At 38.6% G+C, this 17543-nt stretch overlaps 1 protein-coding gene across 1 annotated transcript in view; it reads left to right on the plus strand.

Annotated features, from left to right (window-relative positions):
• The window catches only part of VWF (von Willebrand factor), a 131053-nt gene extending 114349 nt beyond the window's left edge, over nucleotides 1-16704 (plus strand). Inside the window, exons 46-52 of the mRNA XM_071733387.1 lie at nucleotides 362-402; nucleotides 5913-6029; nucleotides 9452-9550; nucleotides 11109-11237; nucleotides 13092-13131; nucleotides 15524-15621; nucleotides 16363-16704. Coding sequence (XP_071589488.1) covers nucleotides 362-402; nucleotides 5913-6029; nucleotides 9452-9550; nucleotides 11109-11237; nucleotides 13092-13131; nucleotides 15524-15621; nucleotides 16363-16551 — 713 coding nt within the window. The 3' untranslated portion in view covers nucleotides 16552-16704. The remainder of the gene's footprint in view (nucleotides 1-361; nucleotides 403-5912; nucleotides 6030-9451; nucleotides 9551-11108; nucleotides 11238-13091; nucleotides 13132-15523; nucleotides 15622-16362) is intronic.
• Nucleotides 16705-17543: the final 839 nt, after the last annotated feature.

A 17543-nucleotide genomic window follows, 5' to 3' on the forward strand; every position in this document is an offset into this window, starting at 1 on the left:
AGGGTGAGGAGCTAGCAGTGTGAGGAGGAGGGAAAATATGCCCTGTAACTTGCAGAAAGCCTGAGTGCATCTTCTGAGAGTGACATTTGAACTGAAGAGGAAAATTTGTATTGTGCCCTGTACTTGTTAAAGATCAGCTCAGGAAGAGAGATTTGGAGGTGGAATTCAGGATGAATCTGACAAATTGCTACCTTTCAAGGTATAATGTAATAGGGCCAATTACACCTCTTAACAGTGAAACTTGATATAAATGCCCTCAGTTGGAACTTTAAGAAGTCAAAAAAGCATGCCTGTGGTTTATTAAATCTTGATAATGTCATGATAATGGTAATGCTAAATGCAATATTATCTTCTTTTTCAGTCCCCCTGAATGGTTGTCTTTTGAATGGCACTGTTATTGGGGTAAGACATGATTCCTTTTACTTGCTGTGATTGTAAGACATTTAAATATTTGAATGAGCTTTTGATGAGCACAAACGTCCCAGAATACACATGAGCATACAGGACAGCTTTGTTCAGATAGAATCTCTGCAAGTGTGGCTTAGGACAAAAGCAGTGACAAGGGGTTCAGCATGTGCTTGTCCAGGTCAGGCCCCTGCCTGGTCTTTCTGTATGACAATGAGTATCTCTGCAAAATGGAGACAGTAATGTTTCTTCATCCTGAAAGAAAGCTTGAAAAAAGTGCTTAGAAACTGTGGTAATCTGCATTGTGAAAAGGCTTGCAGGCTACCAAACACACAGGAAACTGTCTGTGAGGGATAATCTCAAAAATCATCCTTGCCCACTTTGGGGGAGGAAAAACTTCCCATATTCTACCTAGAGGATAAGGCAAATTAAAAAAAAAAAACAAAACAAAAAACTCCAAAACCAAAAGGATGGAGACTTTTGCTCCACCTGTGTGGAAGAAGGAGTGTACCTCCTTGGCTATTAGCAGGAACAGGAAAGCTGAGCTTCCTCATTGTTTGACCTCTGTCCCCTTTCAAGATCCCTGCTGATCTGCCCTCGGTGGAAAATTTTTCTCAACTACATATTTAATGGGTAGATTAAGACATGTTTAACCCAGCCTATGACAGTGGGAATGATGGGAGTTAAGCATCTGAGCTCATTTATGCCGAATTTATCTTTGGAGAGCTCTGTCAATTGTCCATTGTTTTCTTAAATCCGTATTCTGGCAGCACCACTCGTGTCAAAGAGCTCTAAATATTCTCATCATCCCCTGGGGAAACAGGTCCTCTTTAGTCATTTAACCTAACTTTTAACCTAAGTATTCCTGCATTGTGAATATATGGCTGTCTTTTAAATTTATTTCAAAGGTAAGTTTACTCCGACTCTTTGGATTTTTGATGCATGGCAGACAGAAATTTCCTCCATCTATTTCTTCTGATTTTTTATTTTTTCATAGTTTATGTACATTCATCAGTTTGTTGGAGCTAAAGCCCTATCATCAAACATTCATCATTCTGTGTGGAGATTACTTCTCTGTAGAATTAAATTCAAGGAATAACTTCCTAACTCGTCAGAGCAGTGGGAAGAGGGTTTGAAAGTGGTAAAATCTGAAATAATCTGCTTCGTCTTTGATTCCTCTATTTTTCTCCTCTATAGTATGTCATGACAACTAGTTGTGGCATTTTAGAAAGACCATAATTGTAGAGAATATCTAGAGTATAATATAGTTATTGCTAGCTCCTGCAGCCTTCTGTTGTACAGGATATGCATTTGTTGGAAGAAGTTGTTTTTCCAGCTTCACGCTGCTCTTTCATGAACAATTAGTTTTTTTCTCTTCCAACAAAATGTTTACCTGATCTGTCAAGTAAAGTCTTTGTTCTGTTTTCAAGTGTTTTAAAATATTTTAAAATACTTTAAAATGAAGCATGAGCAAATTTTGAAACAAAATGTCATGGTGAAGGGAAAATGAGAAGCATCTGTATTTGGGAGACTTGAAAATAAAGTATTTCAGCTTTTACAATATTGAAAAAAAAATCCAATCTTAATAAATTTTTCCAATTTTGTCTGAATTCATAAAGTGTTTCAGCTGGAACAAAACTATATATTGACTCATTTGCTATTTGGATATATATAAAAGCTGTCTTTAATTTTTTTATTATTATTGTTATTTTCCTTTTAGTACAGCTTTTAAAATGTGGTCTTGTCCTTCCTGAAAACTGCTCATTTTATCAAACACTGCTTGTAGAAAATTTTGAAGGTGTAGGTAGGCCCCAGATGTTAATGTTACATCTGTGCTGCTGTTGCCATGAATGTCAAGCATTATTGAAGTTAGCATTCAGCAACACAGTTCCCAAAATATTTTCTCAGGATGGAAACTGTATCATTGCAACATTTCCAAGATATAATCTTTGAAAATGTTAGAGCAAAGTGGCCATTTTAATTTTAAAAATAAATAAATAAAAAAGCAGAGCTTGTATTAGAATTGGTCTTAAATGAATTAACTTTTTAATTAAACTGGATTCATCTAATAACTTAGTGTCAGCTAATAATCTGTATTTCTGAAAGCTTTAAAGCAGATGGTATTACACTACAGCTTTGTCTTACACTATTCTGTACTTCCATGACTGTTGGAGAGTTCTGGTCAGGAAGGAAGATGTGTCCACAGAAGTGTATGCTTCCTGGATTTCAGAAGCTTTATTCTGGGTCCTTTAAGAATAAGTTTTAAGTTTCATTTTGTACCAAGGGAAAACTTTGCTCCATTAACTCATTCACTGAACAGTTCCAAGTTTTGAGTCTTTTACTGCAGTTCTGTTAAATGACTGTGTCCTTAATCCCTTTACATTTTTGTCTTGTATCTGGTTACTGATATTAAATTTCAGTAATTTGGTGTATTGCATTCACTCTGCTGTTCTTAGCAGTGCTGTGGGCTTTAAATGCAGACTTCCAAGCAGGTGGCTGTATTTACCAAAAGGATTATCTATGTAACTCCTCTGTTTTCCCAGGCTTTTACTGAGTGGCATTTTTGAAGGAGGTCTGAGTAGATTTGGGCTTCATGCTGGTTATTTTGGTTGCACTGGCTAACACTGGGTTGGCAGGTGTTGATATTTTATTCTAAATTAGCCAGAAAACAAGATAGGTGTATTGTATAAAGGGCAAAGGGAATACCAGTCCATTATTTCATTTTGTCCTGTCATGCTAAGCTATGCTTGTTCACAGAAAGCCATCGTGTGCTTATCCCTTAATAGACTGAATAAATATCATAGAATTAAGCCATGTTGCAAACTTTGGATCGAGGCAAGACCTTCCCCCAAAAGTTCAAGGCACTTGTTTGTAAGGATTTCATTTCAACATGACTCTGGCAAACCCTATGTTCCTGCCTGCAACAACAATGTTAGCATAAACACAACTTTATCCTTCTTCCTTGAATATAATTGAAATGTTGGAACTATTAGAAGATCTAAGTAGGTTATCAGTTGGCCTCTTTTTGTCATGATGGGAAAGCCTAGAGCTACTCAGGCATTCTGTGATGAGCATGTACTTCTAGAGGGCCAGAATTAAATATGATTATGATAGCAAGCAGAACAAACCCAAACATATTCTGAAACAGGACAATGGAATGAGGACATATTCCAGATTTGTAAAGCTTTTGTGTGTACCTGCACACCCGTTTCATATGACATTTGCTATCCATTGTTCTCCCACAGGAAAATATGATGAGTGTCCTCATGCCTTTATCCACTGAGGTCTTCTAACAATACAGATTGGCAAAGATTCAATATAAAAGGTTAAAACAAGAAAGCAGAAGAATCCCATGTCAAGGTCTTAGACTGTGTTGGTAACAGACCCTATAGGTATTACAGCTTCCATCATGTTGTATGTGGAAGATCTTTTTTCTAGACCTCCACAAAACAAGAGAGGTCATTGCTGTTGCTGGTGCTTTGAAGAAACCCACTGAGGCCTCTGAGCACTCTGCTATGCTGGAGTAAGAATGTAATAAAAATTCTTCTGTTGGAACATCAGGCTAAGTATTGAGTTCTTGCACTTGGGCCACAACAACCCCATGCAATGCTACAGGCCCAGGCAAGAGTGACTGGAAAGCTGGAAAGCTGTCCAGTGGTGGAAGAATGCTCATTTACAGCCATCTGACTATGAACCAGGAGTGTGCCCAGATGACCAAGAAGGCCAACAGCATCCTCCTCCTGGCTTCTATCAGAAATAGTGTGGCCAGAAAGAGTAGAGAAGTGATCATACCCCTGTATTCGGCCACACTTTGAATACTGGGTTCAGTTTTGGGCTCCCTCACTATAAGGAGGGTACTGAGGTGCTGGAGAATGTTCAAAGAAGGGCAACATAGCTGGTGAAGGGTGTGGAGCACAGATCTTTGAGGAGCAGCTGAGGAAACTGAGGATGTTTAGTCCGGAGAAAAGGAAGCTGAGGGGAGACCTTATCACTCACTGTGAACACTTTAGAGGAGGTTGTAATGTGGTGGGGGTTGGTCTCTTCTCCCACCTAACAAGTGATAGAATAAGAGGAAATGGCCTCAGGCTGTGCCAGGGGAGGTTTAGATTGGATATTAGGAAAAATTTCTTGCCCAAAAGGGCTTTCAGGCACTGGAGCAGGCTTCCCAGGGGAGTGGTTGAGTCACCATCCCTGGGGCTATTTAAAAGACATGTAGATGTGGTGCTTCAGGACATGGCTTAGTGGTGAACTTAGAAGTGTTAGGGTAATTGTTGAAGTTGATGATCCCTATGGTCTTTTCCAACCTAAATGATTCTATGATTTGTCCTTCAGTGTATATCTTGGAGTATAGGCTCTGAACTACCTATAAATGCATTACCTTTTTACTGCTATTCTGGTTAGATTCTTGGTTTTGTTCCGTTTGTTCCATAAGTGTTTACTAGTGTGGAACAAGGAAAAAAAAAGCAAACAACAAAACTTGAGGATATGTATACTATGTAGCATGGGAAATTCCTACTCCAAATGAAGTTAACAGTGACATTCCACTGTCTGTTGAAGCACAGTTCAAAGTTTTTATAATCTAGCAATATTCAATGTCTGTCTACCTTATTTATTAGGTTTTAGAAGTGCTTTTCAAAAATCTTGACTAGATTTCCTCCCACTTTGTCCCTTCAGCCATAATGTTTTTTTTATTTTGAGGTTGAAATGGAAGCACTTGGAAGGCAGAAAGACTTTGTACTTTCAGTACTAGGAATCCAATTACTAACTCCAGATCCTTTTGTTTCTTATTTAATAGTTTGGCAATAGTATAATAATAGCATGCCAATAATTTGGCATTTTTGCTCTAGATTTTAAATACCTTTTTGCTTGCTTTGAGAATATGATGGGATCCAGCAAACAAAGTTCTGGGAAAGAGCTCAGGGAATTTGAATCTTGTGCAACCTCAGCTGCTGATTTGCTTATAACTGTCCACAAGTCCAGTTCCTCACTCAGGAGTTCTGTTTCTGATTTTGTTTTTTGTTCTTCTTTTCCAATTTTAAGCTTTTAGGCCTCTGGAGATTTTAAGGAGTATTATTAAAAGTACAATAACAAGTAATTTCTGCCAATTGGCAAACCAATTCACTAAACTTGGGAAAAATGAACTGGTAGTAACCACCTAACACATAGAGTAGTTCAAGTCAAAATCTTCCTCATCACTTTCAAGGATTCCTTTCCTGCTTGCTAGCTTTGTAAGCAATGAGGTAAGAAATGTCAATGCCACTTTGCAGAATATGGGATTCTAAAGGGCTTACGTGAAAAATAGCCTCATGCTGTGCTGCTTGTTGTGGAATTACAGATGCAAAAATTTTGGTCTCTGGAAAGCAGGGGCATCGTTTTTCTGTTTTCTCTTGTGAAGAATTGTAATGCAAGATTTCGTAAAAGAGATTTAACCTAGATAAAATTGGTCATTTATTTGAGTTTTGCTGAAGAGGCAGTCACTAATTTACAAACTGGTTCTAATGTTTCAGCCATGGAGACGCCTGATGGTGGATCAATGTACAACCTGTGTCTGCTCCCTCCAGACAACATCTTCTCGGATATATACTCTGACATGTACCAAATTAAGCTGTGAACCATGCCCAATAGTAAGTGCAAGTCGTCTGGATGTTTTGGTTAAGAACGTGTCTAATGAGGCATGAGAACGTGTCTAATTCTTCATTGTATATACCAATTTATGTTCTGCACAGCACTGGGACCTGTTGTCTTTCTTCAAGTTTTTCTGAGAAATCAGGGCTCTGTGTTCTTTCCCTGATTTATGTGAAATACACCAAATGTGATCTAAATCCAGAGTGTAAAAAAGGTGACACTTCATAGTACTGAGGCCCACAGACATATTTTATTGTGTATTTTAGACTACCTGCCTTTAGGGAAAGTAAGGTTTGGTAAACATATGCAACAGGAACTGCTGTGTCTCCTTTCCTACAATATTATCTGTCCCTCCAGAGACAGCTCAGCCATATCTCCATGCTTAAAGGCTCTCCAATGACTGTCACATACTGTCTAATAGCTGGGGTCAATAATATTTCTGCCTTATTCCAGCCATGCCTTGGGTGATTCGATGTTGTTGTCCCCATCAATTCCACTGGCCTTTCTGAAGTCTTTGTTGCTGCTTTTCTGCCATCATCTGCAAGGGATGAGCTTGGCTGGGAAAGCCAGAGGCAAATAGCTCCCATTTATACTCCACTGACCAACACTGTGACTAGAATGGCTGAGTAGTTCTGCTCAATCATCTGGTTTTCTCTCTTAGCACCAATACCTTAAATAGGAGACCTAAGAAAGTTGCAGAGCCTGGCTTCATCTCCACCAGACCAGCAGCTTTGCCCCTTCCTTTTCTACCTTTTCCTGCCTAATGGATGGAGCCCAGTGCAAGCCCAGGGCCTGTGCAAGCATTGGCTGCTGCACCAAAAAGCCACATGATCATATGGGATTCCTGGCTGATATCCAGGAGGGACATACATTGATAAGGCCCCTGCAAAAGAGAGGGGTAGGGTTTTAGATGAGTTCAGTTCTCAGCCTCTAAAGTAGAACAGGAGAGGACAACACAGTAAGTCAAGTTTCTCTACTAATAAACCAAACAGAGCAAGACTGCAGACTCAAATTATGTCATGCAAACCCTTGAGGGAGTGTCAGCAGTGTCCCATTTGGCCTGTTCTAACTAGGAAACTTCAAAATAATGCCCAGGCACAAGTCAATGGTTAGGATAATCCAAGGCCAGCCTCTTTTTGGGGGGAATGCAGTTTAGACATACATATGTATTCCACTTGTGCACAGGGCCAGAAAACTGTCCTTCAGACCCTTTGTTTGCTGGTATGGATAAAGCCTGTGGCAAAAGAGAGAATGTGGAATACTTTGTGTGGTTCTGGACCCTAACATTACCTCTGCTGTAATCTGTGATTATAGAAACAGGCTTCTGAAAGGAAAATAAATGACCAAGCTCAGTGCTGAGCATCTTCATCACTTCCCCAAAATATAACCTGGCTGATCAATAAAAAATTCACTAGAATGAATCTGTGTCCAGAAACTTGTGTGCCTTTGTGTGTTCCCCCAGAAAAATACTCAAACAATTATTCTTGCTTTTCAATGAAAGAAGGCAGCTGTAAAACTGAAGAATCAATGAAATACATGGTAGAGAAATGAGGAAACATTCTTCTCCTGCTTCCTTCACCACCCACATGATTCTCAGACAGCTCTTTCCTCCTCCCTGACCCAAAAGTACAGACTAAACAAAAAACCATGAAGAGAAGGCAATTTCCAGTTGGGCTTATTATGCTCTGTGAACTTGTGTTCTGGAGCTGTGCAGCTACTCAAGAGAGGCTGTAGGTCTAGGTGTATGTATCCCATTGTAGCCATTGTAATGAATCTGTGAAGCCTGAGGGGAAAAAAATCAAACAGGATACAGAATATCATCATCCCCCTAAGGCCAGTGGGGTTCACACACATATTTGGGATCTTTCCTGTCTCAGAGTCACTGATTTCATGGTGCACCCAGATTAAAAGCAATTGCTTAGAAATGGATGTAATAACTGTTTAAGTGTATATACTCTCTCAGGAGCACCTGCTTCCTCTTGGATGTTGAAGCTGTGAAACTAAGTGCACTGGTAATTGAAGTACAGTCAACTGCAGCATATTCTGCTCATCAGGGTCACTTTTTTTTTTTTTTTTTTTTTTTTTTTTTGTCAGTTTATGACCTATTTTAGGTGCTTACATAATTTTGCTAGTAGAACAAGTTCACCTAAGTAACAATGAACTATGTTTTCTCCCAGTGATTTAATAATAACCTCCCCAAATTCTTTTTTCTATAAAAAACATATGGATAACATGCATGCCTTCTCTCAACCAGAAGTGATTGTCGTCTTAAAAATGTTCAGCTCATCACGAGCAGATGTTGGTTATGTGTAGCAGCTGGAAACATTACTGTGGTACACTTAATGTGTTAACGAAGTTCATTTCTCATTTTTCCTCTCTCCTCTCCTCTCCTCTCCTCTCCTCTCCTCTCCTCTCCTCTCCTCTCCTCTCCTCTCCTCTCCTCTCCTCTCCTCTCCTCTCCTCTCCTCTCCTCTCCTCTCCTCTCCTCTCCTCTCCTCTCCTCTCCTCTCCTCTCCTCTCCTCTCCTCTCCTCTCCTCTCCTCTCCTCTCCTCTCCTCTCCTCTCCTCTCCTCTCCTCTCCTCTCCTCTCCTCTCCTCTCCTCTCCTCTCCTCTCTTTTTCTCTTTCTCTTCCTCTTCTCTTTCTCTCTTTTCCTTCCATTATCCACCTTTCTTTCTCTTCATTTAGTGCTGCTCATTCTCCCATTTGTCTTCCCCTGCCACAGTTTTTCCTTCTGGTGACATTTTTGGGGCTCCATTATACCCCTTTCTTTCCTTTTTCATTTTATTATTTCATTCTATCTCTGATAGTCTTTTTACTTTCTTATCAGGCCATTTTTTTTTCTTTCTGTAGCCCAAGTTGTCCACCTTAGCCTTCTTATTCTCTGTCCCTGCCCAGTGCTTACTGGTTGTCCTACCCTTTTCTCCTAATTTAAGCACTTCAAACAACTTTTCCAAGTTGCACTGTGTAGTATTGATTAGGTCCAATCCTGCACACTACAAATGTGAACTGAGTATGACTCAAATCCTTTTAATAGTTTTAGTAGTTTCTTACCCTCTACTACTGTCAGGTGTTTTTTTAGTGGAATTGACCTTGTGACTGTTACAGTCAAAGATTGTTGGAGGTAGTGGACGCAAGAGGTTTTGTACTTGGAAATAAACTTCTCTCCATATTGTATAATAAATTTTATTATTGTATTATTATTGTATAATAAATTAGTACAAGGCTTAATCTCAGCCTTTATAAAAAAAAAAAAAACAACAAAACCAAACAAAAAGTATGCAACTAATTAGATTAAGCTAGTCTTCTGCTGGCTGTCACTTTGCCCACTAATTTTTTTTTTTTTTAAGTGCCTCCACAAATAAGTGTAGGAATCATGCTTAAACCAAAATAAAACCAGAAAAATGTCTTCTACCTTCTAGAATTACAGAAGACAGGAAATCACAGGCTCTTGCTGTGGAAAATGTGTGCCAACTTCATGTGGCATCAGGCTGAGGGATGGAAGGCTTAAATACCTTCAGGTAAGTTTTAGGCACTCTTTCTTGTATTTATAAATGAATGCAAGTAAATGTAGCATAGACTTCTGCTGAACCCAAGAAAAGTGCATGTTTTTACTCCTTTTGGGTTAGATAGCATGATATTGCTAGCATTTCTTTTACATCTCAATACGTTCTCAAGAAAGTTAGGGTGTTTTTTCGTTTGTTTGTTTGTTTTCCCATACCCCTGTAAAAAATTCTAGAGGGACATTCTAGATGCACCTGCAAGCATGAATATTATCAATGAAGTATAACTGGAATATGAGCTCAAACAACTATGTAGGGGAAATAGTTAGGAAACACTCTTTGAATGAGAAATGGATAATGAAAACTGAGAAGTTTGAAAAAATTCTCCAGCGTGATACATTCTTAAACAGGAGTGCATTTTTTTCTGGCTAAAGCCCATCAGTTCATCACAAGAAACTGAATATAACTTTTTTTTTTTTTTTTTTTTTTTTTTTTAATGCCATTCCTTAGCTAAATTTTAGAAGGGGAAAATATGGGAAGAGCAATGAAGCTGGTGAAGGGCCTAGAGCACAAGTGTTATGAAGAGAAGCTGAAGGAGCTGGAGTTGTTTAGTGTGGAGAGAAGGAGGCACAGGGAAGACCTTATCTACAACTACCTGAAAGATGGTTGTAGGAAAGTGGGTGTTGGTCTGTTGTCCCAAGTAATTGGTAACAGGATGAAAGGAAATGGCCTGAAGTTGCACCAGGGGAGGTTTAGATTCATCTCTAGAAGGATTGTCAGGCACTGGAACAAGCTGCCCAGGGAAGTGTTTGAGTCACCATCCCTGAAGGTATTTAAAAGATGTGTAGATGTGTTCCTTAGGGATGGGGCTTAGTGGTGGACTTGGTAGTGTTAGGTTAATAGTTGAAGAAACTTCCAACTCATTTGGAAGTTAAATATTTATATATATGTCTCTTTTAAAGAGAACTCATAGAACCAATCTCCTGAGTTTCTCTCTTAGATAGCTTTCTCTTTTAAGGTAATGGAAATGTCTTTCCTGTTAAGAGCTGAAAAGGTCGTGTTTTTGGCAGTCTTGACTGAGCTGTAATCAAGTGGCTATGGGAGTAAATAGAAGATGATGACTTTGTTGATAAACAATTCTGTTTACTAAAGATTTTCATGTTTTACAAACTTCATCACCAAGGTGATGAATTTTTAAAGTAATATATAATATCATATTTTATCATTTACATTATCTTATTAATTTTACAATCATAATTTACTGTATTAAATTATATCCTGTCATGTTAAATAATATCACATATTATATATTATATACTGTATTAAAGATATAAATATTCTTATGAATTATATGATTATATAATAATTACACATAGTAATATATTGTGTTATATTATATGATATTATTATATTATATTATATTATATTATATTATATTATATTATATTATACTATCATATTATGTTATATTAAAATTAAAATACCAGTAAAGGAACAGTCAGGCTGCATAGTGTCCTGGAAACGTACTGTCCCGTGTTTTTTCTGTGTTAAGCTGACAGCTCTTAAATCTTTACAGCCAAATGAATCACTTCAGGATGGCTGTGATAATCACTCCTGTAAAATAAATGAAAAAGGGGAATTCATCTGGGAAAGGAGAATCACTGGCTGTCCTCCATTTGATTCCAGAAGATGTTTGGCTGAAGGAGTGAGTAGTGAAATGGGTCCTGTTTCCAGGTTTCCTAATAGACTCTGTCATGTTTATGGTTCTGTATATAGGTATCTTATGTGTATTGGGGTGGGAAACCCCAACCCTTTCCCAGCACCTTGGCTAAACTGAATTTGAACTTTGAAATTCAGAAAAACTTAAATTTCCTTTAGTTTCAAATATACGCTGGTTTTATCTAGGACTATACTACAGGGTAGATGCTGAGCTTGCAGAAGTTTTGTTCCATATGAAGCATCAAATTATAATAAAATGGTTGTCCTAACAATGTTCTGCTTGGAATCCAGAGCAAAACTGTGTGGATAATTACACAAACTGAGAAAACAGTTTTTTCTCTGAATATGCATATGAAATGCAAAGACTTTTTTTTGTTTTCTACCCTTGTATGGGGTTAGGTGGTTTTTGCAATGCTGTAGGAAGGGTTCAACCTTCCACATTTGCAGTTGTTTGGTAGAGTGGTATAAAGAAATCCCTTCTCAAGGTGCCCATGCATCTTTCCTGTGATTTGTGGTTAGCCATCTCCTAAGTTCAGGAAGGATATCGAGGTCCTGGAGCAGGTCCAAAGGAGGGCAACCAGGCTGGTGAAGGGACTCGAGCACAGATCCTATGAGGAGAGGCTGAGGGAGCTGGGGCTGTTCAGCCTGGAGAAGAGGAGGCTCAGGGGAGACCTCATCACTCTCTACAACTCCCTGAAAGGAGGTTGGAGCCAGGGGGGGGTTGGTCTCTTTTCCCAGGCAACCCTCAGCAAGACAAGAGGGCACGGTCTCAAGTTGTGCCAGGGGAGGTTTAGGTTGGACATTAGAAAGAATTTCTTTACTGAGAGGGTGATCAGACATTGGAATGGGCTGCCCAGGGAAGTGGTGGATTCTCCATCCCTGGAGATATTTAAAAAGAGACTGGATGTGGCACTCAGTGCCATGGTCTGGTAACTGCAGTGGTAGTGGATCAAGGGTTGGACTTGATGATCTCTGAGGTCCCTTCCAACCCAGCCAATTCTATGATTCTAAGGAACAGGGTGCAGGCTGGAGTGTCGCACATGGGATCCTGCCTTTGCTCACCTGGCATTCACACAGGTGTTTATATCCACCTGTCCCCATTTCCTTGGGCATGATGGGAAGCAGGAAACTCATGCCCAAATTTCTCTCAACATACACATTAAGCAAATGGGGGGTTTTATTATACAAATAAATATTTAGAAAAATGATTGATTACGTTGCAGGCTTGGGGTTATCATATTTGAAAGGTCTTACTTGAAAATTTATTCTCATCCCATTAGAAAAAAGAAAAAAAAAAGCTTTTTTAGCTATAAAATTAAGGGTTTTCCTCTAGTGACAAGTGGAAAGTTTGGGGTTCTTTTAATTAAAAGAGCCTCCAAACTTCTGTCGGTAAGTTCAGGTGGTCAGTGCAGCAATGGCATCACCCTGCAGTATAAGTATTTCTCTATTTTTTTCTTCCATTATGGGTTTTCATGAATTCATAACATTTCATAAAGACACAAGACTTGAAGACTATTAGCACTCTGGTACCCAGAAATTTGTTTGTATTCTTCACTGTTACTTTAGAGAGCTCCCAATATATGGTGAAAATGATATTTTCAGGTGTTGAATTTACTAACTTAGTAAATTGTTTACAATCATCTGTCAACAAATACAGTCACAAGTTCAAAACCTTAAAATAAAGAAGTTATTACTGATGTATATTTATATTTTTGTACAACATAGGAATACCATTTTCTTGCCTGATACCCTCTTTTAAGCATCCCTTTGAATTCTTCAAGCATGCAAAGTTGTATTACTTGTGCCAAAATATAAGTTTTGGGTTTTTTTATTGTTTTAGGGAAGAATTGCGAAAATTGGCAATACCTGCTGTGACACATGTAAGTAAATAAGCCAAAAGTCCTGTAGGGGAGTGTAAGAAAGTGTTAGTCCTGGGCAAGGAGCTGCATTTTGCATATGATGCAGTTTAATGAAACAGAGCTAAGCAAAGTGGTTAAAACCCACTACTGAACAAGCCCACCCTCTGATTGAGGTACTGCTCTCATGTTTTGTACACTAGAACGTATGTTTTGACAGTATTCAGAAGTGCTTAGAAAGAAATAGTCACTGGCCACATTTTATGCAAATATTAATTATGAATGTTTTATTTTATTTTTCATCTGGAGATGACAGGAACAGCGTTGCACACACAGGTTGACAAACAAATCACGTAATCTGAAACTGAATGTGTGAAGCAACCATTTTCTGAACAATCAATAAACTTAAAATTAATTTAGTGAAGAAACCCTGGTGGCAATAATGTATTCTCACTGTTTGGTTGGTTTTGGTTTTGTTTCTGTTGGGCTTTTTTGTTTGTTTGAATGTTTTTTTTTGTTTGTTTGTTTGTTTTTGGGGTTTGTTTTGTTTTGTTTGTTTTTTTAAAAAATATTGTTATAATCAAAAAATGGTACAAAATTCTTGTCAAAGGTGCATCCCTATAGAACAGCCTGGCTGCATCTTAAATTCAGCACTTTAGGAGTTAGTCCTGTGAACTCTTAATTTCATGCATCACTATGTAGATAATCCAAATGTCAGTCAGGCTGTGAGTGTAGGAAGGGTTTGCTTACATGAGGAAGGATTGCAGGCTTAGGTTCTCATTTCTAAAATGAATCTCTGATGCCTTTGTGAACAGACAGCCTCTCAGTTTTCTCTTCTGTGACTAAAAAAAAAAAATACTGTAACATTTAAAATTAAAAAGAAAAAGTAACAGAAGATTGATAAACTCTTTTAAGGTCAGAATATCAACACCTTGCCTGTGTTCCATTCTCTCTCCTTTATTTTTTTCTCTATCTATGTGCTAATAAATAAAAGATGGCCAGCATAGCAGCCCATCACTGCACTGGCACAGTACCTGCTGTAATAATACCCCTGATGAAGGATGTTAACTCCTAGAGAGTTTGCAACCATTGCCTCTGTGTACAATCACTGGGTTCTGGCTTGATTTTTTGGCAAACAATATTCCTTATTTTCACACTTAAGTGGAGATAGATACAACTTCTTTGTTCTTATCTCTTTTTCCTGTTGATCCCAACTGCATATGTCTTGCTAAGTTACAAGCACTTGCTTTTGCAAAGGAGGCATAGCCTACAAAAAAAGTAAATGAGAGCAGCAAAGTAACTTGAGAACAAGTCTAAGCCAGGACCAAAAGGTGATGAAGCTGTGTTGAGCTCGATGACAATTATTTTGTTTGGGCTTTTCACTCGTGTGGACACAATAGTGTATTTCTTCCAGGTGGATGAGTTGTATCAAATGAAGTGATGAAATCATTAAAAGAGATGTGGCAATTCCAGCCCTGGAGCCAGAATACTTTTTCACTTTTTCAAGATTTTTTTTCTTTTTTTCTTTTTTTTCTTCTTTTAATAAGTTTGAAGGATTAGCAAGGCACAGAGCCAATTTGGTACTAACATTCACATGGAAAAGGTATTGAAATTTATGTTTGATGGATACGTTTGTCTTCAGTACATGTATCTATTTAGTTGTGCAGTTGGCCAGCTGAATTCCTTCATTTCTGAAATACTGTGGTGTAGTATGGAAAAAATAGTCCCGTACTCTGGTAAATACAGAATTTTCATAGGTTAGCTGGAAGTGAGCAAAAGTAAGTGCCTGTATTTACAGAGGTATGGCACTATATTAACACAACAGTTTGCAGTGTATAAAATATCCACATAAAAAAGCATTTTCACCTTTACAATGTTTTAGATAAGCACCAAAACAGAGAGCTGCTTGTACTGACTTACCTTGAAGGGCATCATCCCAAGGCAGTAGAATCTCTCTCTCCTTTGACAGCCCCACGAATAGTCAAGTCAGGATGCTCTGTTTCTCCCATTTGGTTATTGGGGTTACCATTTGGGTCATCTTTTCCCTGCATACCTGTTTGCTTGAATGTCCCATTGAACTATCTTTAAAAGGAAGAGTTATCCAACAAAGGAGCAGAGAGGTAAAAGGCAGATGTTAAGTGGCAAGGTGGCTTTGAAAGAAAGCAGTCAATTGAGAAGGAACATGAGTGAAACCCTACTCTCCAGTGGAATTGTAGGGCTGTGATCTAGTCATACAGCTCTACATTAATTGCTCTAAGGAGACACACCTAATTCTCTTACTGGGGAACTTACAAGTAATGACATCCCACTAACAGCAACTTCAGTAATAAGGGGAGGGGAGTTAAAAAAGCAGCTGCCAGCCCTGAAACCTTTTTTCCTTTTTTTTTTTTTTTTTTTTTTTTCCCAAACTTGGTAGGTGTGGAAGTGGAATGTCGCCCAGTAAGTACCAGACAGCGGTACACAAATATCAATGGATGTGTGGCTGAAAAGGAAGTGCCTATTTCTCATTGTGAGGTAAATAACAAAAGCATCTCACCTGCTCCAAGACCTGCCCTTGCCCCTCTCTCTTTTCCACAAGAGAAACCCTTGCCTCCGCTATGGCTTCACTTCAGTAAGTGGCACATCATTTTCTCTCCTCACTGATTCACTCAGTGTAAGCCTCATTGGCATTTATTTTCTAATTTTCCTGAATTTTCTCTATGCAAGCCAGTATGAAAAATACACCATATACTAAAGGATAAAGACCACTCTCCTTTGCTTCTGTCAGAAACGTATCCCTCTTTGGGCTCTGAAATCGATTTATGAAAGTGTAAATAGTTATTTAGATGCATGAGACTTTAACAGACAAGTAGAATAAGGATAAATAGCAACCAGCAGGACAACAGTGGATGTAGCTTGCAACATTTGGGCTAAAGAACTTTTTCAATGCATGATCTCATACAGCTGAGACGATAACCATATGTGCTCAGAAGCCAACACAATAGCCCTGGACGTCACCAATGATATTTTAAAATTTTAAGTTCTTTGTGTGTGACCAATTCCTTCACCTCTCCTCAGCTATGCTTATGCTCATGAGACATTACTCTCTGAGCAGCACACCACACTCTGGAATCAGATATTTGTTTCCGAGCTGCTTGTTTACAGTAGAGCACAGAACTTGAGGCAAAGCTATCTATGGATGTTTAAAGGAAAGAACCTGGATTCTCATTGCACAGAGTCTGTCACTCTTCAAACTTCTTGTCTTTTTTCATTTAGGGCAAGTGCAGGAGCAATACCAGCTACTCTGTTCAGACAGAGAAATGGGAAGATGTGTGCAGTTGCTGTACAGCCACTCAAACCACCGTTGTCACCATCCCTCTGCGCTGTGCCAATGGGACAGTGGTGCAGCATTACATCCCTTCTGCCTCCCAGTGTGAATGTTCTCCTCGGAAGTGTACAGAATGAGTATATCTAAGGAGCTCTGTTGCTTAATCTCAAGTTTTATGTTGAAGGAATTTTACAGTGCAAGCCTCATTTTTTCTCTGTAGACCATTTTATCCAATAGATTCCTGACTAATGCTATCTACATAGCAAGCAATAAAACTTACTAGCACAACAGACCATTTTCTGATTATTCTTGGGGTGGTTCATAGGAGAGCTATTCCAGATTGTATTGTTCCTCCTCATCTTCACCATGGAAAGTAATCCACAGTATAGAAAACAAACAAACAAAGAAACTCCACAAAAAACCAACAAACACCAAAGAAAGCAAACACACAACACAGTAACAGAAACTTCTACTTAGCAAGTATATCCCCATGCATTTAGCACTGTCTTCAAAGACATTACACTTGCATTCCCTGCTTCATGCCTTAGTGATATACTTTTAGTGTTTTGGTCTTTTTCCCCCCTCCAAAGAGGGAATACAGTAGTTATAGCATAAGACTTCATAGTAAGGTGATGCTCTTGGTGCACAAGCAATACTGATTGTGGCTCAGGCAACCAAATATATTTCTGCAGTACAGATATATGTTCTTTCTGAAGCTGAATGCAAAGAACCTGTATGCTGAGGACACCCTGTGTTATTTCTACACAACCTCAGTACCTGTGAATGAGGCTGAGAGACAGCTCTTACCAATTCACTTCAGCACTTCAGCAGACCAGCATGAAAAGAAAGCTCATCAGTCATCTTCCTTATTTTCAGATACCAGAACTTCTTCTGTTGCGTTAGCTACAAAAGTTATACTTCAAAAGAAAAATTGTCAATGACAACTTTAGTTTAGTTACTGCTTCTAGGGATAAATTTAGCAGGATTTAGATTCCACTTGGTCTCATCAGGCCATGAAAAACAAAAGATTTTCCAGAAGGTGGAATCTAGTGCCAGTCAAGAAGTTTCACTGGCAAGTACTAACTTTCCAGAAATATGAGAGAAGGAATGCTGTTTATTCCATTTGCAT

This window comes from Heliangelus exortis, chromosome 1 (assembly GCF_036169615.1).
Source record: "Heliangelus exortis chromosome 1, bHelExo1.hap1, whole genome shotgun sequence".
NCBI classification, from domain to species: domain Eukaryota; kingdom Metazoa; phylum Chordata; class Aves; order Apodiformes; family Trochilidae; genus Heliangelus; species Heliangelus exortis.